This window comes from Ascaphus truei, chromosome 17, assembly GCF_040206685.1.
Source record: "Ascaphus truei isolate aAscTru1 chromosome 17, aAscTru1.hap1, whole genome shotgun sequence".
Taxonomy (NCBI): domain Eukaryota; kingdom Metazoa; phylum Chordata; class Amphibia; order Anura; family Ascaphidae; genus Ascaphus; species Ascaphus truei.
In genome coordinates, this window is record NC_134499.1 from 42,990,608 (window position 1) to 43,018,531 (window position 27,924).

A 27,924-nucleotide genomic window follows, 5' to 3' on the forward strand; every position below is an offset into this window, starting at 1 on the left:
TTTCTCATTGTCTGAAAGATCCTGACCAAATGGCAATCCATGCTCCTAGCCAAAATTAATGTGGACTGTTCAAAGTGTGCGGCCAATAGGCCGGGATGTTATTGGGTTCGGCTTCTTTTTGGCACTCTGGACGTGGGAGCGTTAAACATTACATCCCGGCTAACTGAGCCGGAGCAGCTAGGGCACCCACTACGAAGGTAAGTATCTCGCGGGCCAATAGGAAGACAAACTGGATAACGTCACGGCTTCCTATTGGCCTGTAGTGGGCAGGAGCTTAAACTCTGCCATATAAGGCTGGGGCCATGGTGCCTTCGTCCGGGCGGAGGCTGATCAGTGAGCGGGCGCTTACCTGGCCGTGGGGGGGGGGGGGGGGTGCCTAGTGGCGTCACAGAGCTAGTTTGCCTTCATTGGGCAAACCCCTCACGTGACAGGCCTGTTGCGTCAAGAAATCAGTTTGAACTGAATTCTTGCCCAACGCACCAGCATGGACGCGGACACTGCTTTAAGACAGTCTGCTGCGTGTGGACGCCTCTGCGCGGTCTGCGCTACCATGGCCCCAGCCTTACTGAGCAGAGCAAGTAGTAGCACCTACTGCTGTGTTAAAGCTGCAGTTCAGTCTTTTTTTTTTTTAATTTATTTTTTTACTTCAATAGTTTCATGTGGGCAATCTCTAATTACCTAAAGAACTGTATAGCTGCAGCTCAATTCGTTCTCCATGTATTGATCGGCGAAATTTGGTGACATTAAAAGCTGGCATTTGTTTATAATCTGCTTGACTGGCAGTGGAAGCTCATGAATATTCATGAGCACTCCTGCACTGACATGTGCTAGAGGGAGGGCAGGGCTGACAAAGGGGTGTGCCAGAGCTTGTGACAGGACATGAAGGGGCGGTGCCTTAGCAAATGGCTGTTAAAATAGAATACAAGAAAATTGATCTTTCAAAGTTGTTTTTTTAAAAACAGAAAATGCTAAAAGTATTTTTTCTTACTACAGAACTGATTTATTAAAAAAAACAAACATGCAGGATATTGACTGAACTGCAGCTTTAAGTATCTCTGGAAGCAGGGGATTCCTGGACCTCAAATTAATGGGGTTCAGCTTTGGTGACCCCCCCCCTGCTTCAATCCTGGGTTAGAGGGGGAAAAAAAACTGGGTTTGCTACTCTTTTTTTTTTTTAAAGTCTGCGAAATTGATAAGACCCTAGGCATTAAATAAGCAAATCAGCAACAGTGTTAATGGTTTCTAACTGGCACTCAGTCACTCACCCTGCAGGCCGGCGCGCTCAGTCACTCTCACCCTGCAGGCCGGCGCGCTCAGTCACTCACCCTGCAGGCCGGAGCGCTCAAGTCACGCTCACCCTGCAGGCCGGCGCGCTCAGTCACTCACCCTGCAGGCCGGCGCGCTCAGTCACTCTCACCCTGCAGGCCGGCGCGCTCAGTCACGCTCACCCTGCAGGCCGGCGCGCTCAGTCACACCCTGCAGGCCGGCGCGCTCAGTCACTCTCACCCTGCAGGCCGGCGCGCTCACTTGACAGCTGATATGGACAGACGTATGACTACTGTTGTGACAGCAGGGTTTTGTCTTTTACTCCTACATGGAAAAAAGGTGCATGAATTGCATGGTTGTACTGTCTGCAGAGAGATGGCTGAGAAAAGAGCAACCTAGGAGTCCTGGGTCTTTGTGAGAGGTACAATACAAGAAGTAAACACTGCAAACACTAAGAAGAAATACTACCAGTAACCCTGTTGAACCTGTTTGTAAAACGCATGGCCTGGTGTTATGGTGTAATAAACAATGTAATTGAGCCTACATTCTCTAGGACGTGTGTCTGCAGGATCTCCGCCCTACGGAAAGAACACCGGAAACTCAAACTATTACTTAATAATTCTGATGTTGAGCTTGAAGACTTTAAATATACACAAATATGAGTACTCCCCACATTCCCAATAAATCACAGATTAGTCTCTTTTCCCCCCCAGTTCCCTGGATTATCACTATTTCTCTTCTCTCAGCCTCTTATAGCCATATGCTATAAAGTAGTCTTTGCCTTGCCTGGGAAGATGTCTGTCCCATTAGCATGCAGGAGGATGGACAGCCTCAGAACATATTTGGCAGGGGCCTCCGTAGTCTTGTTAAATTGACACAGCTTCCCATTCCTTTCTAGGTGCTCCTTTGGTTTCATGCTTCTTGCACCCACAGTGTCCATGTTGTATTCTAAAGTCATTATCCTTACTGGCAGCCCAAGCGTGTGGGTTTCTGCTGCATCCCTGGACGTGGCAGCATTTTCCATGGCTGATTATTTATAAAAAATGTTTTACAAGGAAGTAATACATTAAGAGCTACTTCTCGTTTTCATGTATGTCCTGGGCAACGAGTTATAACGATACATGGTTACATTAAATGAACAGGTTTATACAGTCAATTCACAAGATATTTCATGGACAGATTTGGAAAATTGGGTACAAGGGATAAAGCTGAGTTTAAGATTGAAATAGAGCAGCTTTAACATCACCAGACAACAGCAAACGGCCACCACCTATTATGACTTAAATACAAATTGCTTTAGCTTGGACTGATTACGTTACTTTTTATTTGCAGGTGCACAAGCCACATTTAAAACAATATTTGGCTAAAGGAGTAATTTAGGGGTAAGAGCATTGCTAGTAACGTAGATGAAGCCAGTTGTAATCCCAATGTCAGCTCGCTCTGTGACCTTAGCCAAATCACTTTGGTCCCTCGTTGCTAAGCAGGGCTATTTCATAGGATACCCTCTAGCACCAAAAGACTCCTTGCATGGGCTGTGTCCTGTGGAATGGCCAGTTTGGGAATACGCAGATACAGACCTGTGTTTCCTAAAGTACCAAACACGTTATTTTGGGGAAGTGACTCATTGCACCTACAGATATGCCGCGTCGTGTAGAGTCTCAGCACTGCGTACGATACATCATTATATACCATGGAGCTTATTCTATATGAGCCGATGCAGCTGGTCGGTTTGTTTTCAGATGAAATTCCACATATAAATTGAGCCCCTACAACAGTAAATCATTGTCAAACAAGCTCTGTTTATTGCAGTGAAATGATCAAATATATACATTCCTTACAGCAGAGACCAAGCTGCCGTTTAACAAAAAAAAATCCCTTTAATATGGGCATCAATACAATCCACACAATGATAAGTGATAAATAATTCGCTAAGTTGCTGATCTGTTCTCCTGTGATCGATCGTCAAAGATTCGGCTCGGGTTCACTAAATGGCAGTACAGCTGAAGAGGACCAAAGATGCAAAGTTCTGTGGGGAAGATCATGTGACCAGGCAGTCACTAGACACAATTGGTGCACTGCTAGAGAGAGGGCAGGGGTCAAAAAGGGATGTCAAAAAATCCTTGTTACATTATAATAGAAACAAATGTCATTCATAGTGGGTTAAAAAAATGCTACAAGTAATTTCTCATAGTACAGAACTGATTTATTTAAAAAAAACTCAACTGTAGGATATTGCTTGTTCTGCAGCTTTAACATCCTAACTAATATTGAAACCGATATGTGTTGACCTTATTTGTGCTTCCTAACTAAGGCCCGGGCCATGGTGCTTTCGCATGCGCGGAGGCGTGTGGAGGCTGTGGGAAAGCAGGTGCTTTCCCTGGGCATGGTCGACGGGCCGTGGGTGGCGTGCCTATGGCGTCACAGAGCTGGTCTGCCCTCATTGGGCGAACCGCTCATGTGACCGGCCTGTCGCACCAAGAAATCAGTTAGAACTGATTTCTTGCACAACGCGCGTCTCCGCTCGCACGCCGCATGGACGCGATCACTGGCTTAAGGCAGTCTGTTTGCTCAGCGTGCGGACGCCACCGCACAGTCTGCGGTACCGTGGCCCCAGCCTTAGTGTTACATTATTGCATTGCGGGTACTGAAATAGTTACTGGTTACCCGGTGTTACCTGATGAGCTTCTATGTTTTCAGCAGAGCAAGGAAAGTGTAACGTAAGCCCTGGTCATGTGAGGGAGAAGGTAGGATCAGAAGCAACAAAGAGAATAGACCAGCGTAGCAGAGACACTAACATGGCGATGTGATAAAAAGCGCTGCCCACCCTGCGGAGAGGAACCGGGGGATGTGCAGGAGATTATCAGGTAGGTCACAAAAATGCCATTTAAAAGTTAAGAAGGAAACATCCAACTGACAAAAAATAACTTGCTTTAGGTGTGCGTTTTACTGTCCAAAAACGTCATTGTGGCTTGCTTATTGCTGTTGTAATTGTAGCTCGCTGAAAGTGCAACTGAACACACATAAAACTTGTGTCACGTTTTCCATGCAGCTGGACAAGGCGACACATTTTTGTGCGGGGTACAATATCTTTATAGGTTGATGTGGGGGTTTTTTTTTAAGTAATGTTTCTTAATGTATTTGATAAGAGAGCCACAAGATACACACTATTGCAACGTTTTGAAGGTCTATGTAGTATGAAGCTTTGTGATAATATATATGTTTCAATTCTTTGCCCAATAAACTAAACTTATGTCAAAAATATAGCTGAATAAAAATATTTAATCAATATCCTTCTTCCGACCTGTTTATTTTATGACTGATGCCCCCACATATCCCAGCATTTTAATGTTTTTGCGTGTTTCCACTAAACACTTTTATTTACCTGATGGGAAGTATATATATATAGATATAATCATAATTCTTCTCTGAATAAAAGTACAGATGTAGCCAATGTTGTTGCGCCCCCACAGGGGAAATAGTCCGTTTCCCGCACGGGGCTGTATGGACGTCCCATTGCAATGCGTGGCCTGGAGAAATAATGTTGGCTATACAATTGCTCGTGTAAAATACAATATTAAATAAAAGCAACTTTCATAAGTCATCATATACCAGTTCCCTATAGTTGTTGTCGACAATATATTGTTGTGCCATAAAGGATATAAATATGTTTATGTCCTTCATTACTATTAGTAAACCAGTGGTATCTTAGATACTCAATAGTAGCCATAATTGTTTGTTAATTTCTATTCACTTTAGTGATTGATGACTATTGCCCGCTAGTGAATATACACTTTAATCTGCTACACGTGGCCTTTATAGATCATGTGTAATACTTATATATATCCGTTCTTTGTATTTATGTGTTAGAATCATGCTGGGAATGTGCGCCTTTGTTCTCGCATGTAACGAATATCTCCTCATTCGCTGTAAAATACCCCAGTTAATGTATGCTTATGTACTTAAGGGCGCTATATAAATAAAGACATGCGTACACACATACATACACACACACATACATGCATACATACATACATACACGCATACATACACACATACATACATACACATGCATACATACATGCATACATGCATACATACATGCACACGCATACATACATACATACATACATACATACATACATGCTTCTGTGTGCTGGGGAATTTGTCAAATATTTCTCTTCACACTCACTGAAATCCATGAAAGACGAGAGGGACATTTCTAACACCCATTGGCCTTTTATAATTCAAGTGTTTGCTAAGAAACTCAATCAAAATAACCTAACGTATCCAGTCATGTTGATTAGCAGTTTAATTCATTACTACCATATTTACCCCAGCTATTATTGGTTATTAGTAAGGTAATACATAGTGCTATTTTGATGCAGCTGGTGAAGGGAGGTTGTACCCCCGGAACGTAGCTTGTAGGTGCATATTTGGATACCATTCCTGTTCTGCTGCTACTTTGCCAGTTAACAAAAGTTTAAAAAAATAAGTATAAATCTTGTTATATGGATAATGAGCACTGTAAATTAACTACAATAATCTACGTGGGGAATGTTTTGCTCTCTTTACCATGCTGTTATTCTCTCCGCTCTGTAACCCGTCTACAATATGCTGTACCGTTTGGGATGATTAATGATGCATTGATTTGAATGCCTTATCTATAGTGTAATCATTTTAACATAGAAAATACCTGCACTAAGTTGATGTAACAATATATGAAACCATTGGCTTGTTAGTTCATACATTATTTTAGAACCGTAATTTTCCCACTGCCAAATAGTCGACATTAATTTAAAGTCACTGTTAGGTGGTGTCACCGTATCAGATAGAAGAAATCACAGCCTCAAAAAGTGATTCAGTCACACACCGTACAGGCTATGGGAGGCAGCCTCTCAGTCACACACCTTACAGGCTATGGGAGGCAGCCTCTCAGTCACACACCGTACAGGCTATGGGAGGCAGCCTCTCAGTCACACACCGTACAGGCTATTGGAGGCAGCCTCTCAGTCACACACCGTACAGGCTATGGGAGGCAGCCTCAGTCACACACCTTACAGGCTATGGGAGGCAGCCTCTCAGTAACACACCGTACAGGCTATGGGAGGCAGCCTCTCAGTAACACACCGTACAGGCTATGGGAGGCAGCCTCTCAGTCACACACCGTACAGGCTATGGGAGGCAGCCTCTCAGTCACACACCGTACAGGCTATGGGAGGCAGCCTCTCAGTCACACACCGTACAGGCTATAGGAGGCAGCCTCTCAGTCACACACCGTACAGGCTATGGGAGGCAGCCTCTCAGTCACACACCGTACAGGCTATGGGAGGCAGTCTCTCAGTCACACACCATACAGGCTATGGGAGGCAGCCTCTCAGTCACACACCATACAGGCTATGGGAGGCAGCCTCGCAGTCACACACCGTACAGGCTATGGGAGGCAGCCTCTCGGTCACACACCGTACAGGCTATGGGAGGCAGCCTCTCAGTCACACACCATACAGGCTATGGGAGGCAGTCTCTCAGTCACACACCGTACAGGCTATGGGAGGCAGCCTCTCAGTCACACACCGTACAGGCTATGGGAGGCAGCCTCTCAGTCACACACCGTACAGGCTATGGGAGGCAGCCTCTCAGTCACACACCATACAGGCTATGGGAGGTAGCCTCTCAGTCACACACCATACAGGCTATGGGAGGCAGCCTCTCAGTCACACACCGTACAGGCTATGGGAGGCAGCCTCTCAGTCACACACACCATACAGGCTATGGGAGGCAGCCTCTCAGTCACACACCGTACAGGCTATGGGAGGCAGCCTCTCAGTCACACACCGTACAGGCTATGGGAGGCAGCCTCTCAGTCACACACCGTACAGGCTATGGGAGGCAGCCTCTCAATCACACACCATACAGGCTATGGGAGGCAGTCTCTCCGTCACACACCATACAGGCTATGGGAGGCAGCCTCTCAGTCACACACCGTACAGGCTATGGGAGGCAGCCTCTCAGTCACACACCATACAGGCTGTGGGAGGCAGCCTCTCAGTCACACACCATACAGGCTATGGGAGGCAGCCTCTCAGTCACACACCATACAGGCTATGGGAGGCAGCCTCTCAGTCACACACCATACAGGCTATGGGAGGCAGCCTCTCAGTCACACACCATACAGGCTATTGGAGGCAGCCTCTCAGTCACACACCGTACAGGCTATGGGAGGCAGCCTCTCAGTCACACACCGTACAGGCTATGGGTGGCCGCCTCTCAATCACACACCATACAGGCTATGGGAGGCAGCCTCTCAGTCACACACCGTACTGGCTGTGGGAGGCAGCCTCTCAGTCACACACCGTACAGGCTATGGGAGGCAGCCTCTCAGTCACACACCGTACAGGCTATGGGAGGCAGCCTCTCAGTCACACACCGTACAGGCTATGGGAGGCAGCCTCTCAGTCACACACCGTACAGGCTATGGGAGGCAGCCTCTCAGTCACACACCGTACAGGCTATGGGAGGCAGCCTCTCAGTCACACACCGTACAGGCTATGGGAGGTAGCCTCTCGGTCACACACCGTACAGGCTATGGGAGGCAGCCTCTAAGTCACACACCGTACAGGCTATGGGAGGCAGCCTCTCAGTTACACACCGTACAGGCTATGGGAGGCAGCCTCTCAGTCACACACCGTACAGGCTATGGGAGGCAGCCTCTCAGTCACACACCGTACAGGCTATGGGAGGCAGCCTCTCAGTCACACACCGTACAGGCTATTGGAGGCAGCCTCTCAGTCACACACCGTACAGGCTATGGGAGGCAGCCTCAGTCACACACCTTACAGGCTATGGGAGGCAGCCTCTCAGTCACACACCACACAGGCTATGGGAGGCAGCCTCTCAGTCACACACCGTACAGGCTATGGGAGGCAGCCTCGCAGTCACACACCATACAGGCTATGGGAGGCAGCCTCTAAGTCACACACCATACAGGCTATGGGAGGTAGTCTCTCAGTCACACACCGTACAGGCTATAGGAGGCAGCCTCTAAGTCACACACCGTACAGGCTATGGGAGGCAGCCTCTAAGTCACACACCATACAGGCTATGGGAGGTAGTCTCTCAGTCACACACCGTACAGGCTATGGGAGGCAGCCTCTGAATCACACACCGTACAGGCTATGGGAGGCAGCCTCTCAGTCACACACCGTACAGGCTATGGGAGGCAGCCTCTCAGTCACACACCGTACAGGCTATGGGAGGTAGTCTCTCAGTCACACACCATACAGGCTATGGGAGGCAGCCTCTCAGTCACACACCGTACAGGCTATGGGAGGCAGCCTCTCAGTCACACACCGTACAGGCTATGGGAGGCAGCCTCTCAGTCACACACCGTACAGGCTATGGGAGGCAGCCTCAGTCACACACCTTACAGGCTATGGGAGGCAGCCTCTCAGTCACACACCACACAGGCTATGGGAGGCAGCCTCTCAGTCACACACCGTACAGGCTATGGGAGGCAGCCTCTCAGTCACACACCGTACAGGCTATTGGAGGCAGCCTCTCAGTCACACACCGTACAGGCTATGGGAGGCAGCCTCAGTCACACACCTTACAGGCTATGGGAGGCAGCCTCTCAGTAACACACCGTACAGGCTATGGGAGGCAGCCTCTCAGTAACACACCGTACAGGCTATGGGAGGCAGCCTCTCAGTCACACACCGTACAGGCTATGGGAGGCAGCCTCTCAGTCACACACCGTACAGGCTATGGGAGGCAGCCTCTCAGTCACACACCGTACAGGCTATGGGAGGCAGCCTCTCAGTCACACACCGTACAGGCTATGGGAGGCAGTCTCTCAGTCACACACGATACAGGCTATGGGAGGCAGCCTCTCAGTCACACACCGTACAGGCTATGGGAGGCAGTCTCTCAGTCACACACCATACAGGCTATGGGAGGCAGCCTCTCAGTCACACACGATACAGGCTATGGGAGGCAGCCTCGCAGTCACACACCGTACAGGCTATGGGAGGCAGCCTCTCGGTCACACACCGTACAGGCTATGGGAGGCAGCCTCTCAGTCACACACCATACAGGCTATGGGAGGCAGTCTCTCAGTCACACACCGTACAGGCTATGGGAGGCAGCCTCTCAGTCACACACCGTACAGGCTATGGGAGGCAGCCTCTCAGTCACACACCGTACAGGCTATGGGAGGCAGCCTCTCAGTCACACACCATACAGGCTATGGGAGGTAGCCTCTCAGTCACATACCATACAGGCTATGGGAGGCAGCCTCTCAGTCACACACCGTACAGGCTATGGGAGGCAGCCTCTCAGTCACACACACCATACAGGCTATGGGAGGCAGCCTCTCAGTCACACACCGTACAGGCTATGGGAGGCAGCCTCTCAGTCACACACCGTACAGGCTATGGGAGGCAGCCTCTCAGTCACACACCGTACAGGCTATGGGAGGCAGCCTCTCAATCACACACCATACAGGCTATGGGAGGCAGTCTCTCCGTCACACACCATACAGGCTATGGGAGGCAGCCTCTCAGTCACACACCGTACAGGCTATGGGAGGCAGCCTCTCAGTCACACACCATACAGGCTGTGGGAGGCAGCCTCTCAGTCACACACCATACAGGCTATGGGAGGCAGCCTCTCAGTCACACACCATACAGGCTATGGGAGGCAGCCTCTCAGTCACACACCATTCAGGCTATGGGAGGCAGCCTCTCAGTCACACACCATACAGGCTATTGGAGGCAGCCTCTCAGTCACACACCGTACAGGCTATGGGAGGCAGCCTCTCAGTCACACACCGTACAGGCTATGGGTGGCCGCCTCTCAATCACACACCATACAGGCTATGGGAGGCAGCCTCTCAGTCACACACCGTACTGGCTGTGGGAGGCAGCCTCTCAATCACACACCGTACAGGCTATGGGAGGCAGTCTCTCAGCCACACACTGTACAGGCTATGGGAGGCAGCCTCTCAATCACACACCGTACAGGCTATGGGAGGCAGCCTCTCAGTCACACACCGTACAGGCTATGGGAGGCAGCCTCTCAGTCACACACCGTACAGGCTATGGGAGGCAGCCTCTCAGTCACACACCGTACAGGCTATGGGAGGCAGCCTCTCAGTCACACACCGTACAGGCTATGGGAGGCAGCCTCTCAGTCACACACCGTACAGGCTATGGGAGGCAGCCTCTCAGTCACACACCGTACAGGCTATGGGAGGTAGCCTCTCGGTCACACACCGTACAGGCTATGGGAGGCAGCCTCTAAGTCACACACCGTACAGGCTATGGGAGGCAGCCTCTCAGTCACACACCGTACAGGCTATGGGAGGCAGCCTCTCAGTCACACACCGTACAGGCTATGGGAGGCAGCCTCTCAGTCACACACCGTACAGGCTATGGGAGGCAGCCTCTCAGTCACACACCGTACAGGCTATTGGAGGCAGCCTCTCAGTCACACACCGTACAGGCTATGGGAGGCAGCCTCAGTCACACACCTTACAGGCTATGGGAGGCAGCCTCTCAGTCACACACCACACAGGCTATGGGAGGCAGCCTCTCAGTCACACACCGTACAGGCTATGGGAGGCAGCCTCGCAGTCACACACCATACAGGCTATGGGAGGCAGCCTCTAAGTCACACACCATACAGGCTATGGGAGGTAGTCTCTCAGTCACACACCGTACAGGCTATAGGAGGCAGCCTCTAAGTCACACACCGTACAGGCTATGGGAGGCAGCCTCTAAGTCACACACCATACAGGCTATGGGAGGTAGTCTCTCAGTCACACACCGTACAGGCTATGGGAGGCAGCCTCTGAATCACACACCGTACAGGCTATGGGAGGCAGCCTCTCAGTCACACACCGTACAGGCTATGGGAGGCAGCCTCTCAGTCACACACCGTACAGGCTATGGGAGGTAGTCTCTCAGTCACACACCATACAGGCTATGGGAGGCAGCCTCTCAGTCACACACCGTACAGGCTATGGGAGGCAGCCTCTCAGTCACACACCGTACAGGCTATGGGAGGCAGCCTCTCAGTCACACACCGTACAGGCTATGGGAGGCAGCCTCAGTCACACACCTTACAGGCTATGGGAGGCAGCCTCTCAGTCACACACCACACAGGCTATGGGAGGCAGCCTCTCAGTCACACACCGTACAGGCTATGGGAGGCAGCCTCTCAGTCACACACACCGTACAGGCTATGGGAGGCAGCCTCTCAATCACACACCATACAGGCTATGGGAGGCAGCCTCGCAGTCACACACCGTACAGGCTATGGGAGGCAGCCTCAGTCACACACCGTACAGGCTATAGGAGGCAGCCTCTCAATCACACACCGTACAGGCTATGGGAGGCAGCCTCTCAATCACACACCGTACAGGCTATGGGAGGCAGCCTCTCAGTCACACACCGTACAGGCTATGGGAGGCAGCCTCTCAGTCACACACCGTACAGGCTATGGGAGGCATCCTCTCAGTCACACACCATACAGGCTATGGGAGGCAGCCTCTCAGTCACACACCATACAGGCTATGGGAGGCAGCCTCTCAGTCACACACCATACAGGCTATGGGAGGCAGACTCAGTCACACACCGTACAGGCTATGGGAGGCAGCCTCTCAGTCACACACCGTACAGGCTTTGGGAGGCAGCCTCTCAGTCACACACCGTACAGGCTATGGGAGGCAGCCTCTCAGTCACACACCGTACAGGCTATGGGAGGCAGCCTCTCAGTCACACACCGTACAGGCTATGGGAGGCAGCCTCTCAGTCACACACCGTACAGGCTATGGGAGGCAGCCTCTCAGTCACACACCGTACAGGCTATGGGAGGCAGCCTCTCAGTCACACACACCGTACAGGCTATGGGAGGCAGCCTCTCAATCACACACCATACAGGCTATGGGAGGCAGCCTCGCAGTCACACACCGTACAGGCTATGGGAGGCAGCCTCAGTCACACACCGTACAGGCTATAGGAGGCAGCCTCTCAATCACACACCGTACAGGCTATGGGAGGCAGCCTCTCAATCACACACCGTACAGGCTATGGGAGGCAGCCTCTCAGTCACACACCGTACAGGCTATGGGAGGCAGCCTCTCAGTCACACACCGTACAGGCTATGGGAGGCAGCCTCTCAGTCACACACCGTACAGGCTATGGGAGGCAGCCTCTCAGTCACACACCGTACAGGCTATGGGAGGCATCCTCTCAGTCACACACCATACAGGCTATGGGAGGCAGCCTCTCAGTCACACACCATACAGGCTATGGGAGGCAGCCTCTCAGTCACACACCATACAGGCTATGGGAGGCAGACTCAGTCACACACCGTACAGGCTATGGGAGGCAGCCTCTCAGTCACACACCGTACATGCTTTGGGAGGCAGCCTCTCAGTCACACACCGTACAGGCTATGGGAGGCAGCCTCTCAGTCACACACCGTACAGGCTATGGGAGGCAGCCTCTCAGTCACACACCGTACAGGCTATGGGAGGCAGCCTCTCAGTCACACACCGTACAGGCTATGGGAGGCAGCCTCTCAGTCACACACCGTACAGGCTATGGGAGGCAGCCTCTCAGTCACACACACCGTACAGGCTATGGGAGGCAGCCTCTCAATCACACACCATACAGGCTATGGGAGGCAGCCTCGCAGTCACACACCGTACAGGCTATGGGAGGCAGCCTCAGTCACACACCGTACAGGCTATAGGAGGCAGCCTCTCAATCACACACCGTACAGGCTATGGGAGGCAGCCTCTCAATCACACACCGTACAGGCTATGGGAGGCAGCCTCTCAGTCACACACCGTACAGGCTATGGGAGGCAGCCTCTCAGTCACACACCGTATAGGCTATGGGAGGCAGCCTCTCAGTCACACACCATACAGGCTATGGGAGGCAGCCTCTCAGTCACACACCATACAGGCTATGGGAGGCAGCCTCTCAGTCACACACCATACAGGCTATGGGAGGTAGCCTCAGTCACACACCGTACAGGCTATGGGAGGCAGCCTCTCAGTCACACACCGTACAGGCTTTGGGAGGCAGCCTCTCAGTCACACACCGTACAGGCTATGGGAGGCAGCCTCTCAGTCACACACCGTACAGGCTATGGGAGGCAGCCTCTCAGTCACACACCGTACAGGCTATGGGAGGCAGCCTCTCAGTCACACACCGTACAGGCTATGGGAGGCAGCCTCTCAGTCACACACCGTACAGGCTATGGGAGGCAGCCTCTCAGTCACACACCGTACAGGCTATGGGAGGCAGCCTCTCAGTCACACACCGTACAGGCTATGGGAGGCAGGCTCTCAATCACACACCATACAGGCTATGGGAGGCAGCCTCTCAGTCACACACTGTACAGGCTATGGGAGGCAGCCTCTCAATCACACACCGTACAGGCTATGGGAGGCAGCCTCTCAGTCACACACCGTACAGGCTATGGGAGGCAGCCTCTCAGTCACACACCGTACAGGCTATGGGAGGCAGCCTCTCAGTCACACACTGTACAGGCTATGGGAGGCAGCCTCTCAGTCACACACCGTACAGGCTATGGGAGGCAGCCTCTCAGTCACACACCGTACAGGCTATGGGAGGCAGCCTCTCAGTCACACACCGTACAGGCTATGGGAGGTAGCCTCTCGGTCACACACCGTACAGGCTATGGGAGGCAGCCTCTAAGTCACACACCGTACAGGCTATGGGAGGCAGCCTCTCAGTCACACACCGTACAGGCTATGGGAGGTAGTCTCTCAGTCACACACCATACAGGCTATGGGAGGCAGCCTCTCAGTCACACACCGTACAGGCTATGGGAGGCAGCCTCTCAGTCACACACCGTACAGGCTATGGGAGGCAGCCTCTCAGTCACACACCGTACAGGCTATGGGAGGCAGCCTCAGTCACACACCTTACAGGCTATGGGAGGCAGCCTCTCAGTCACACACCACACAGGCTATGGGAGGCAGCCTCTCAGTCACACACCGTACAGGCTATGGGAGGCAGCCTCTCAGTCACACACACCGTACAGGCTATGGGAGGCAGCCTCTCAATCACACACCATACAGGCTATGGGAGGCAGCCTCGCAGTCACACACCGTACAGGCTATGGGAGGCAGCCTCAGTCACACACCGTACAGGCTATAGGAGGCAGCCTCTCAATCACACACCGTACAGGCTATGGGAGGCAGCCTCTCAATCACACACCGTACAGGCTATGGGAGGCAGCCTCTCAGTCACACACCGTACAGGCTATGGGAGGCAGCCTCTCAGTCACACACCGTACAGGCTATGGGAGGCAGCCTCTCAGTCACACACCGTACAGGCTATGGGAGGCATCCTCTCAGTCACACACCATACAGGCTATGGGAGGCAGCCTCTCAGTCACACACCATACAGGCTATGGGAGGCAGCCTCTCAGTCACACACCATACAGGCTATGGGAGGCAGCCTCAGTCACACACCGTACAGGCTATGGGAGGCAGCCTCTCAGTCACACACCGTACAGGCTTTGGGAGGCAGCCTCTCAGTCACACACCGTACAGGCTATGGGAGGCAGCCTCTCAGTCACACACCGTACAGGCTATGGGAGGCAGCCTCTCAGTCACACACCGTACAGGCTATGGGAGGCAGCCTCTCAGTCACACACCGTACAGGCTATGGGAGGCAGCCTCTCAGTCACACACCGTACAGGCTATGGGAGGCAGCCTCTCAGTCACACACACCGTACAGGCTATGGGAGGCAGCCTCTCAATCACACACCATACAGGCTATGGGAGGCAGCCTCGCAGTCACACACCGTACAGGCTATGGGAGGCAGCCTCAGTCACACACCGTACAGGCTATAGGAGGCAGCCTCTCAATCACACACCGTACAGGCTATGGGAGGCAGCCTCTCAATCACACACCGTACAGGCTATGGGAGGCAGCCTCTCAGTCACACACCGTACAGGCTATGGGAGGCAGCCTCTCAGTCACACACCGTATAGGCTATGGGAGGCAGCCTCTCAGTCACACACCATACAGGCTATGGGAGGCAGCCTCTCAGTCACACACCATACAGGCTATGGGAGGCAGCCTCTCAGTCACACACCGTACAGGCTATGGGAGGCAGCCTCAGTCACACACCGTACAGGCTATGGGAGGCAGCCTCTCAGTCACACACCGTACAGGCTTTGGGAGGCAGCCTCTCAGTCACACACCGTACAGGCTATGGGAGGCAGCCTCTCAGTCACACACCGTACAGGCTATGGGAGGCAGCCTCTCAGTCACACACCGTACAGGCTATGGGAGGCAGCCTCTCAGTCACACACCGTACAGGCTATGGGAGGCAGCCTCTCAGTCACACACCGTACAGGCTATGGGAGGCAGCCTCTCAGTCACACACCGTACAGGCTATGGGAGGCAGCCTCTCAGTCACACACCGTACAGGCTATGGGAGGCAGGCTCTCAATCACACACCATACAGGCTATGGGAGGCAGCCTCTCAGTCACACACCGTACAGGCTATGGGAGGCAGCCTCTCAGTCACACACCGTACAGGCTATGGGAGGCAGTCTCTCAGTCACACACCGTACAGACTATGGGAGGCAGCCTCTCAGTCACACACCGTACAGGCTATGGGAGGCAGCCTCTGAATCACACACCATACAGGCTATGGGAGGCAGCCTCTCAGTCACACACCGTACAGGCTATAGGAGGCAGCGTCTCAGTTACACACCGTACAGGCTATGGGAGGCAGCCTCTCAGTCACACACCGTACAGGCTATGGGAGGCAGCCTCTCAGTCACACACCGTACAGGCTATGGGAGGCAGCCTCTCAGTCACACACCGTACAGGCTATGGGAGGCAGCCTCTCAGTCACACACCGTACAGGCTATGGGAGGCAGCCTCTCAGTCACACACCGTACAGGCTATGGGAGGCAGCCTCAGTCACACACCGTACAGGCTATGGGAGGCAGCCTCTCAGTCACACACCGTACAGGCTATGGGAGGCAGCCTCTCAGTCACACACCGTACAGGCTATGGGAGGCAGCCTCTCATTCACACACCGTACTGGCTGTGGGAGGCAGCCTCTCAGTCACACACCGTATAGGCTATGGGAGGCAGCCTCTCAGTCACACACCATACAGGCTATGGGAGGCAGCCTCTCAGTCACACACCATACAGGCTATGGGAGGCAGCCTCTCAGTCACACACCGTACAGGCTATGGGAGGCAGCCTCTCAGTCACACACCGTACAGGCTATGGGAGGCAGCCTCTCAGTCACACACACCGTACAGGCTATGGGAGGCAGCCTCTCAATCACACACCATACAGGCTATGGGAGGCAGCCTCGCAGTCACACACCGTACAGGCTATGGGAGGCAGCCTCAGTCACACACCGTACAGGCTATAGGAGGCAGCCTCTCAATCACACACCGTACAGGCTATGGGAGGCAGCCTCTCAATCACACACCGTACAGGCTATGGGAGGCAGCCTCTCAGTCACACACCGTACAGGCTATGGGAGGCAGCCTCTCAGTCACACACCGTACAGGCTATGGGAGGCATCCTCTCAGTCACACACCATACAGGCTATGGGAGGCAGCCTCTCAGTCACACACCATACAGGCTATGGGAGGCAGCCTCTCAGTCACACACCATACAGGCTATGGGAGGCAGCCTCAGTCACACACCGTACAGGCTATGGGAGGCAGCCTCTCAGTCACACACCGTACAGGCTTTGGGAGGCAGCCTCTCAGTCACACACCGTACAGGCTATGGGAGGCAGTCTCTCAGTCACACACCGTACAGGCTATGGGAGGCAGCCTCTCAGTCACACACCGTACAGGCTATGGGAGGCAGCCTCTCAGTCACACACCGTACAGGCTATGGGAGGCAGCCTCTCAGTCACACACCGTACAGGCTATGGGAGGCAGCCTCTCAGTCACACACACCGTACAGGCTATGGGAGGCAGCCTCTCAATCACACACCATACAGGCTATGGGAGGCAGCCTCGCAGTCACACACCGTACAGGCTATGGGAGGCAGCCTCAGTCACACACCGTACAGGCTATAGGAGGCAGCCTCTCAATCACACACCGTACAGGCTATGGGAGGCAGCCTCTCAATCACACACCGTACAGGCTATGGGAGGCAGCCTCTCAGTCACACACCGTACAGGCTATGGGAGGCAGCCTCTCAGTCACACACCGTATAGGCTATGGGAGGCAGCCTCTCAGTCACACACCATACAGGCTATGGGAGGCAGCCTCTCAGTCACACACCATACAGGCTATGGGAGGCAGCCTCTCAGTCACACACCGTACAGGCTATGGGAGGCAGCCTCAGTCACACACCGTACAGGCTATGGGAGGCAGCCTCTCAGTCACACACCGTACAGGCTTTGGGAGGCAGCCTCTCAGTCACACACCGTACAGGCTATGGGAGGCAGCCTCTCAGTCACACACCGTACAGGCTATGGGAGGCAGCCTCTCAGTCACACACCGTACAGGCTATGGGAGGCAGCCTCTCAGTCACACACCGTACAGGCTATGGGAGGCAGCCTCCCAGTCACACACCGTACAGGCTATGGGAGGCAGCCTCTCAGTCACACACCGTACAGGCTATGGGAGGCAGCCTCTCAGTCACACACCGTACAGGCTATGGGAGGCAGGCTCTCAATCACACACCATACAGGCTATGGGAGGCAGCCTCTCAGTCACACACCGTACAGGCTATGGGAGGCAGCCTCTCAGTCACACACCGTACAGGCTATGGGAGGCAGTCTCTCAGTCACACACCGTACAGACTATGGGAGGCAGCCTCTCAGTCACACACCGTACAGGCTATGGGAGGCAGCCTCTGAATCACACACCATACAGGCTATGGGAGGCAGCCTCTCAGTCACACACCGTACAGGCTATAGGAGGCAGCGTCTCAGTTACACACCGTACAGGCTATGGGAGGCAGCCTCTCAGTCACACACCGTACAGGCTATGGGAGGCAGCCTCTCAGTCACACACCATACAGGCTATGGGAGGCAGCCTCTCAGTCACACACCGTACAGGCTATGGGAGGCAGCCTCTCAGTCACACACCGTACAGGCTATGGGAGGCAGCCTCTCAGTCACACACCGTACAGGCTATGGGAGGCAGCCTCAGTCACACACCGTACAGGCTATGGGAGGCAGCCTCTCAGTCACACACCGTACAGGCTATGGGAGGCAGCCTCTCAGTCACACACCGTACAGGCTATGGGAGGCAGCCTCTCATTCACACACCGTACTGGCTGTGGGAGGCAGCCTCTCAATCACACACCGTACAGGCTATGGGAGGCAGCCTCTCAGTCACACACCGTACAGGCTATGGGAGGCAGCCTCTCAGTCACACACCATATAGGCTATGGGAGGCAGCCTCTCAGTCACACACCATACAGGCTTTGGGAGGCAGCCTCTCAGTCACACACCATACAGGCTTTGGGAGGCAGCCTCTCAGTCACACACCATACAGGCTATGGGAGGCAGCCTCTCAGTCACACACCGTACAGGCTATGGGAGGCAGCCTCTCAGTCACACACCGTACAGGCTATGGGAGGCAGCCTCTCAGTCACACACCGTACAGGCTATGGGAGGCAGCCTCTCAGTCACACACCGTACAGGCTATGGGAGGCAGCCTCTCAGTCACACACCATACAGGCTATGGGAGGCAGCCTCTCAGTCACACACCGTACAGGCTATGGGAGGCAGCCTCTCAGTCACACACCGTACAGGCTATGGGAGGCAGCCTCTCAGTCACACACCGTACAGGCTATGGGAGGCAGCCTCTCAGTCACACACCGTACAGGCTATGGGAGGCAGTCTCTGTGTTACTTTGGTGCTTGTTTTGTACCAGACATAAATATCCAAGTGAGTGTTACAGGGAAGATAACATGCCAGGCTTGTGAACCCCGGTGTGACCTGTGCCACTTGGACACGGAGTATATTGTGACAAACGGCTTACTCCGGGGCTCCGCCGCCTGTCCGGGACTGTTAGAACACGGTCTTTTAGGGTAGGTTAAATGACGACGCGTAACGTGCTGTTCCTTTAAACAGGCTACTGCCTGGTTTATTCAGTCCCAGGCACTGAGACTGCCACACTGCATACACAAGAAACACAAGCAAAACAAAAGCCTGCTCACCTGAGCAATAACTTAACTGAGGTTTTACCCTGACTAGGATTGGGGCGGCTTATCCGCTTCCAATAAACAAAAATAAGGAACTTTGCAATTTGATAAAGGTACAAAATGATTTAACCTGTTTGGGGAGAGGCTTTTCCCCTCTCTGCTTCCAGCAGCCTTCCTGCCTCCAGTCTCTTGGGGAGAGGGGAGAGGAACTAGGAAATCAGCCTTACATACCTGATTTCCATCTAGCAGGACAGGTGACAGAAATCAGGCAGCAGACAAACTCTGGTCTGGATCCCTCACCCCTCAGTTCCAGCACTGGCCAAACTGTGGGATGGAGTGCATGCATTCTGAGGCTGCACTTTCCAGCCTAAACAGGATAGAAACTGTTCAGTATCCTGGGAGCCCTATATATGGAATTTATTACCATCCCCTGGTTTCTGTCACAATATATATAGAACACAGAAGTCAGCTGGCAGCTCCACTGGTAAATCCTTACAGGTAGGTGCGAATGCCGTAAATAATAATAAGATATACGATACCATAGTTACGCGAAATCAAAGGGCACCACTCGGGTAAGCAGGTAAACAAGTTTTTGTATTGAGAAAAATGACACAACAAATCGACGTTTCGGTCCCCCCAGCGGGACCGGTCTCAAGGTGGTGCAGAGGGTCACTGCTAGAGCGGCATGAGAGCGGCATGAGAGCGGCATGCAGCGTTTTCCGGAGCAGACCCTGCCATCCCCTGGGACTAACTGATCCGCAGAAACAGTTACCTTTTATAGTGGGTGCAATGGAGTTTCCTTCCGCGCTTATCCTCATCACACACTGTGTTCTCATTCATTCTTTTGTCATTTAATGGTTGTCATTATTATGAAAGCACAGGTGGCTCAATCAGTCCTTGCTTCAGCACAGGTGGCTCAATCAGTCCTTGCTTCAGCACAGGTGGCTCAATCAGTCCTTGCTTCAGCACAGGTGGCTCAATCAGTCCTTGCTTCAGCACAGGTGGCTCAATCAGTCCTTGCTTCAGCACAGGTGGCTCAATCAGTCCTTGCTTCAGCACAGGTGGCACAATCAGAGGCTCAATCTTTAACTGAGCCACCTGTGCTGAAGCTGGATTTATTCTGAAAACCTGACCTGTTGGGGGTGGCTTGAGGACTGGAGTTGAGCCCCTTGGGTTACCACACTGATCCCACATTAACTGCCATTGAATAGTAGGTACGCGGGATTGCAGCAGTGCATTAAAAACCATAAGTGAATCTCCCTCTAAAACAGGGCGTTACAAATACCTGGAATGTAAAAGGAACCGATTGATTCATACTGTATGTATCTGTATGTATCTGTATGTACTGTATGTACTGTATCTATCTGTATGTATCTGTATGTATCTGTATGTACTGTATGTATCTGTATGTATCTGTATTTATGTATCTGTATGTACTGTATGTATCTGTATGTACTGTATGTAAGGTATGTACTGTATGTATGTATGTATATATCTGTATGTATGTATCTGTATGTATGTATCTGTATGTACTGTGTGTATCGTATGTACTGTATGTACCTGTATGTATCTGTATCTATCTGTATGTACTGTATGTACTGTATGTATCTGTATGTATCTGTATGTACTGTATGTACTGTATGTACCTGTATGTATCTGTATGTATCTGTATGTATCTGTATGTACTGTATGTATCTGTATGTATCTGTATGTATCTGTATGTACTGTATGTACCTGTATGTACCTGTATGTACCTGTATGTATCTGTATGTATCTGTATGTATCGTATGTACTGTATGTATCTGTATGTATCTGTATGTACTGTATGTACTGTATGTAAGGTATGTATCTGTATGTACTGTATGTATCTGTATGTACTGTATGTATGTATGTATCTGTATGTACTGTATGTATCTGTATGTAGGTATGTACTGTATGTATCTGTATGTATGTATGTACCTGTATGTACCTGTATGTACTGTATGTATCTGTATGTACTGTATGTACTGTATGATCTGTATGTATCTGTATGTACTGTATCTATCTGTATGTACTGTATGTATCTGTATGTATCTGTATGTACTGTATGTAAGGTATGTACTGTATGTACTGTATGTACTGTATCTATCTGTATGTACTGTATGTAAGGTATGTGTATGTATGTACCTGTATGTACCTGTATGTACTGTATGTATCTGTATGTACTGTATGTACTGTATGATCTGTATGTATCTGTATGTACTGTATCTATCTGTATGTACTGTATGTATCTGTATGTATCTGTATGTACTGTATGTAAGGTATGTACTGTATGTAAGGTATGTACTGTATGTATCTGTATGTACTGTATGTAAGGTATGTGTATGTATGTATCTGTATGTATGTATGTATCTGTATGTATGTATGTATCTGTATGTACTATATGTACTGTATGTATCTGTATGTATCTGTATGTATCTGTATGTACTGTATGTACTGTATGTATCTGTATGTACTGTATGTACTGTATGATCTGTATGTATCTGTATGTACTGTATCTATCTGTATGTACTGTATGTACTGTATGTACTGTATGTATCTGTATGTATCTGTATGTACTGTATGTAAGGTATGTGTATGTATGTATCTGTATGTATGTATGTATCTGTATGTATGTATGTATCTGTATGTACTATATGTACTGTATGTACCTGTATGTATCTGTATGTATCTGTATGTACCTGTATGTACTGTATGTATGTAGCATATGAGTCTGTCCTCCTGATATACACTGACCAGAGCAATACGTATGAAACAGGAAATCACCGTCTGTGGCAGCGGCCTCAACTCCAGTCCTCAAGCCCCCCTCAACAGGTCAAGTTCTCAGGATATCCCAGCTTCAGCACATGTGTGGCTCAATCAACCACCTGTGCTGAAGCAGAGACTGCTTGAGCCACCTGTGCTGAAGCAGGGACTGCTTGAGCCACCTGTGCTGAAGCAGGGACAGCTTGAGCCACCTGTGCTGACACAGGGACTGCTTGAGCCACCTGTGCTGACGTAGGGACTGCTTGAGCCACCTGTGCTGAAGCAGAGACTGCTTGAGCCACCTGTGCTGAAGCAGGGACTGCTTGAGCCACCTGTGCTGACGCAGGGACTGCTTGAGCCACCTGTGCTGAAGCAGGGACTGCTTGAGCCACCTGTGCTGAAGCAGAGACTGCTTGAGCCACCTGTGCTGACGCAGGGACTGCATGAGCCACCTGTGCTGAAGCAGGGACTTGAGGACTGGAGTTGAGCACCCCTGGTCTGTGGTCACTCTGACCTTAGTGTTATGTGCAGTGTCACATTCTCTAGGGGGTAACTGGCATTAAGTATCGGGGGACGGGCCCATAGAACCTCCCACACCTTAAGGAATCGCACGGTTAGTACATGTATTTCCTTTACCCGGGCCCATGGCCATCAGCTGACCAGTGAGGGGGGGAGAGGAGTTTGGGGGACCGCTCGTTTGAGGGAGGTGAGGGAGGAGTGGGGTAGAGGGGGGGAAGCCTGGGAAGAAGAGATAGGGGGTGGACAGGGCTGTTGAAGATCGGGGGGCCGGGTGGATGAGGAGCGGGGGGGCACCAGGCGGTTGAGGAGCGGGGGGGGCACCAGGCGGTTGATGACCGGGGGCACCAGGCGGTTGATGACCGGGGGCACCAGGCGGTTGAGGAGTGGGGGGCACCAGGCGGTTGATGACAGGGGGCACCAGGCAGTTGATGAGCGGGGGGGCACAGGCGGTTGAGGAGCGGGGGGGCACCAGGCGGTTGAGGAGCGGGGGGCACCAGGCAGTTGATGAGCGGGGGGGCACCAGGCGGTTGATGAGCGGGGGGCACCAGGCGGTTGAGGAGCGGGGGGCACCAGGCGGTTGAGGAGCGGGGGGCACAGGCGGTTGAGGAGCGGGGGGCACCAGGCGGTTGATGAGCGGGGGGCACCAGGCGGTTGAGGAGCGGGGGGCACAGGCGGTTGATGAGCGGGGGGCACCAGGCGGTTGATGAGCGGGGGGCACCAGGCGGTTGAGGAGCGGGGGGCACCAGGCGGTTGAGGAGCGGGGGGCACCAGGCAGTTGAGGAGCGGGGGGGCACCAGGCGGTTGATGAGCGGGGGGCACCAGGCGGTTGAGGAGCGGGGGGCACCAGGCGGCTGATGAGCGGGGGGGCACCAGGCGGTTGATGAGCGGGGGGGCACCAGGCGGTTGATGAGCGGGGGGCACCAGGCAGTTGATGAGTGGGGGGGCACCAGGCGGTTGATGAGCGGGGGGCACCAGGCGGTTGATGAGCGGGGGGCACCAGGCGGTTGATGAGCGGGGGGGGCACCAGGCGGTTGAGGAGCGGGGGGCACCAGGCGGTTGAGGAGCAGGTGGAATAAGCTGGTTGGTTGAGTAGCAGGGGGGACCGGGTCGATTAAAAGCAGGGAGGGTGCGGGTGCGGCTGGTTGGGACGCGCTCCGGCCGTCTCGGGCAGTTCTTCTGAGGGAGTGGGCGGCTCTGGGACCTTCCGGGGGACTAGGAGAAACATTGGGGGTGCAGACACCCAGCTGGTACCGTATCTGCTGACCCCAACACTCCCTCTCATCTTGTTCCTCACTGTTCCCCCTCCTCCACTGCCTCCAGTCATCCCAGCTGTCGCCGGTCCTCCACCCCAATATAGCTCATCTTTTTTAATCGGCCATAAGGTGCCTTAAGGCTTAGCACTATTTAGTAAATCTGACCCATAGTGCAACTTTGTCTCTAGTAGTACATTAGGTGTACAAAATGTTCTAACGATCTGTTCTTATTAATTTCAGATCCAGAAGAAGTTCACTGAGAAGACCTGTGTGTGTGTGTGGCCGTCACTCTATTCTTCTAGCTTCTTGGAAACATGAGTCCTTGGTCTTGTTTGTAAGCAGACATAATGCGGTGAATATCTTTTGAGGTCTGCAAATAAATCATCAATTTAGAAGTGTTTTAAGCCAAATGGAAAGTTTAGTGATGTCATGTGTCCATATGACAACAAATGCTGCAGAGGGGAATGTTATTGGTGCTGAACATTGTCCTAACGACCCGTCTGCTTGTGAACAATCTACTCTGGAGATAAAGGCCTGTGAAACACGGGGTATGGCAGAAATAAGCACTGAGGGTGGCTGTGATCTTCCCCAAACAATTGAAATGGTAGATGAATCTTTAGAAACTTCAATTGGACCAACGGTAGATGACATGATTAGTCTGAGTAATGGAGCTGAAGGAAAGCCAGACTTGCAAGGCCTTGTGGTAATTGAACACCAATGTGGAACAGAAGAAATGAGAGCTAGTGAATGTTTGGAATTAGATGAACCTAAAATGTGTAATGAAATGACTGCCACATACTGGACCGGTGGTGCAGCTGAATCACAAAAGGAAGACAAGCTTTCACCATCCACACATTTGCAGGACAGGAAGCTGGCAGCTGCCATGACAGTGCCTTATTACCTAACAGAGAAGAACCCACCCCACAACAATGTCAGACTTTACTTCCCGCTTCATAAGACTTTAAGAAATCTCAGACTGCTAGATCTGAAACTCAAGTATCACACCCACCAAGTTATACTTGGAAATAATTCCTCTGAATGCACAAATGACTCTGGTTCCAGCTCCGATGAAAGTGCCTCCGAGCTCTCAGAGCAGAAAGAGAAAGGTAATCCCACTCAAGAGGAATCGGACCAGGCAACCAATTCATCTCTGATTAATCTGCTCTCTCAGTGCCAGCTGAAACTGGAGCAGCTGGAAGAATTGAAGCGATATTCCAGGCACCTTGCAAGTAGTGTAAGTTCTGGAGCTGTTTTTTTAACCTAACTAAGCAGATTTATAGCAAGATCCAGAGCACAAATTCTCTGTGGTATATATATATAAAAAGGGAAAAAAGGGAATATATATATATATATATATATTGTGCTCTGGATTTTTCTACGTTAATTTGGAGACTTTTTGGAAGGCTTTTGTTTGAGAAGCAGCATCTTTTCCAGTGGTTGTATTTTTACACCTATATACTATATGTAACACCTATATATTATATTTACCATGGACCAATTAGAATTTTCCGCGACGCTGATAGGCTCTCCGTACGGCCTCACTCCATGGCCAGCCTATCAGCATCACTGAAGTTTGTGATTGTGAATGCAGAGCGCGTGCAGCAGCGGGAAACCGCAGAGGGTGTGTCTGGGTACCACTCTGCCCCCTCAGTGCAGCTGCGAGGAGCTGCCCCTGTAACGTGGAGGTAAGGAGCAGCTGTCACATAGTGGGACTCATTATAGTAGTGAGGTGGGGATGTTACATTAGTGGGGTGCGGGTGTTACATTAGTGGGGTGGAGGTGTTACATTAGTGGGGTGTGGGTGTTACATTAGTGGGGTGGGGGTGCTACATTAGTGGGGTTATATATGAGGGGTGTGGGGATATAATAGATGCTTGCAGATCGCGCATGCGCGGCCAGTGCACAGAAAAACCAGGACAGAGGGAAGAAAAGTCGGGACCCAGGACAAACGGCAAAAACCGGGACTGTCCCGGCTAAACTGGGACATCTGGTCACCCTATATATACATAGTATATAACAGGCCTACATAGTATATACCATAGTATATATCAGGTCTATATACATAGTGTATACCATAGTATATAACAGGCCTATATTATATACATAGTATATAAAAGGCCTATATATACATAGTATATCCCCCCCCCCCGCCAGCTTCCCGAACTCACCTCCTGCCCCAGCCAGATGCCACGGGGTCAAGGTAAGTCACCCACCGTCTCCCACCCACGCACTGTCACCCAGTCACCCACGCACTGTACCCAGTCACCCACACACCCACCCAGTCACCCACACACCCACCCAGTCACAGTCACTTTCACCCAGTCACCCACTTTCACCCAGTCACCCACTCACTCACCCACCCACCCACGCACCCACTCAGTCACCCACCCACTCACTCAGTCACCCACCCACTCACTCAGTCACCCACTCACTCAGTCACCCACCCACTCACTCACTCAGTCACCCACCCACCCACTCACTTAGTCACCCACCCACTCACTTAGTCACCCACCCACTCACTTAGTCACCCACCCACTCACTCAGTCACCCACCCACTCACTCAGTCACCCACACACCCACCCAGTCACCCACACACCCACCCAGTCACAGTCACTTTCACCCAGTCACCCACTTTCACCCAGTCACCCACTCACTCACCCACCCACCCACGCACCCACTCAGTCACCCACCCACTCACTCAGTCACCCACCCACTCACTCAGTCACCCACTCACTCAGTCACCCACCCACTCACTCACTCAGTCACCCACCCACCCACTCACTTAGTCACCCACCCACTCACTTAGTCACCCACCCACTCACTTAGTCACCCACCCACTCACTCAGTCACCCACCCACTCACTCAGTCACCCACACACCCACCCACCCAGTCACCCACACACCCACCCACCCAGTCACCCACACACCCACCCAGTTACCCAGTCACTTTCACCCAGTCACCCACTTTCACCCAGTCACCCACTCACTCAGTCACCCACCCACTCACTCAGTCACCCACCCACTCACTCAGTCACCCACCCACTCAGTCACCCACCCACTCAGTCACCCACCCACTCAGTCACCCACCCATTCAGTCAGTCACCCAGTCACCCACCCATTCAGTCACCCACCCATTCAGTCAGTCACCCAGTCACCCAGTCACCCACCCATTCAGTCAGTCACCCAGTCACCCGGGGGAAGCCCAACCCTGTCGTCCGCCCCCCCAAAATTACATCTCGGGCAACGCCGGGTCTCTCAGCTAGTATATATATATACATACATAGTATGTACCACAGTATATAACAGGCCTATATAATATACATAGTATATACCACAGTATATAACAGGCCTATATAATATAGCAGCCAAGTGGTCTCTTCTTCAGCTTTTCGTCACCCTGTACACAGAGAATGTTTCACTGGTTATTTCCCCTTTCCTTAGCTTTGGGAAGCCCAAGAAACCATCGCTTACCTGCAGGGGAAGGTAGGAGATCTGCAGCTAGAAAATGCTCAGAAGGAAGAAGAAATCGCGATCTTATCGGAGGTGCTGACGGAATCCAAGAGACTGTCACATGAGAAAGTGGGGAGCAGCTGGGGTACAAATGTCATGCTCAGAAACCTGGGGGACCACTTAGAGAATCAGAGAAAACAGCGGAGGTTTCAATCCATCGTCCAAATAAGTGGTAATTCGGCAGAAAGGTCCCAGGTACCAAGAGATAGCAGCAATTCCAAGATGTGCGTTATTCTGTGAGATTGTATCAATTACTAATAGAAAATAAGCCCAGGGCTTTTTCTGTGGGGGGGCAACGAACCTCCAAGAGAGGGGAGGAGGGGAAGGGGAGGGGGGGGAGGGGGGGGAGGGGGAGGGGTGCTGGAATACTAACGGGGGGCAGATAAATGCTATTCCTACTA

General features: G+C 52.0%; 1 protein-coding gene across 1 annotated transcript; it reads left to right on the top strand.

Moving 5' to 3' along the window:
* Nucleotides 1–387: 387 nt before the first annotated feature.
* Nucleotides 388–27,763, top strand: LOC142467803 (uncharacterized). Its single transcript, XM_075573665.1, has 3 exons — nt 388–4,130; nt 24,255–25,248; nt 27,455–27,763. Exons 2-3 carry the CDS (start codon nt 24,424–24,426, stop codon nt 27,761–27,763), a joined length of 1,134 nt encoding a protein of 377 aa, XP_075429780.1. The 5' UTR covers nt 388–4,130; nt 24,255–24,423.
* Nucleotides 27,764–27,924: the final 161 nt, after the last annotated feature.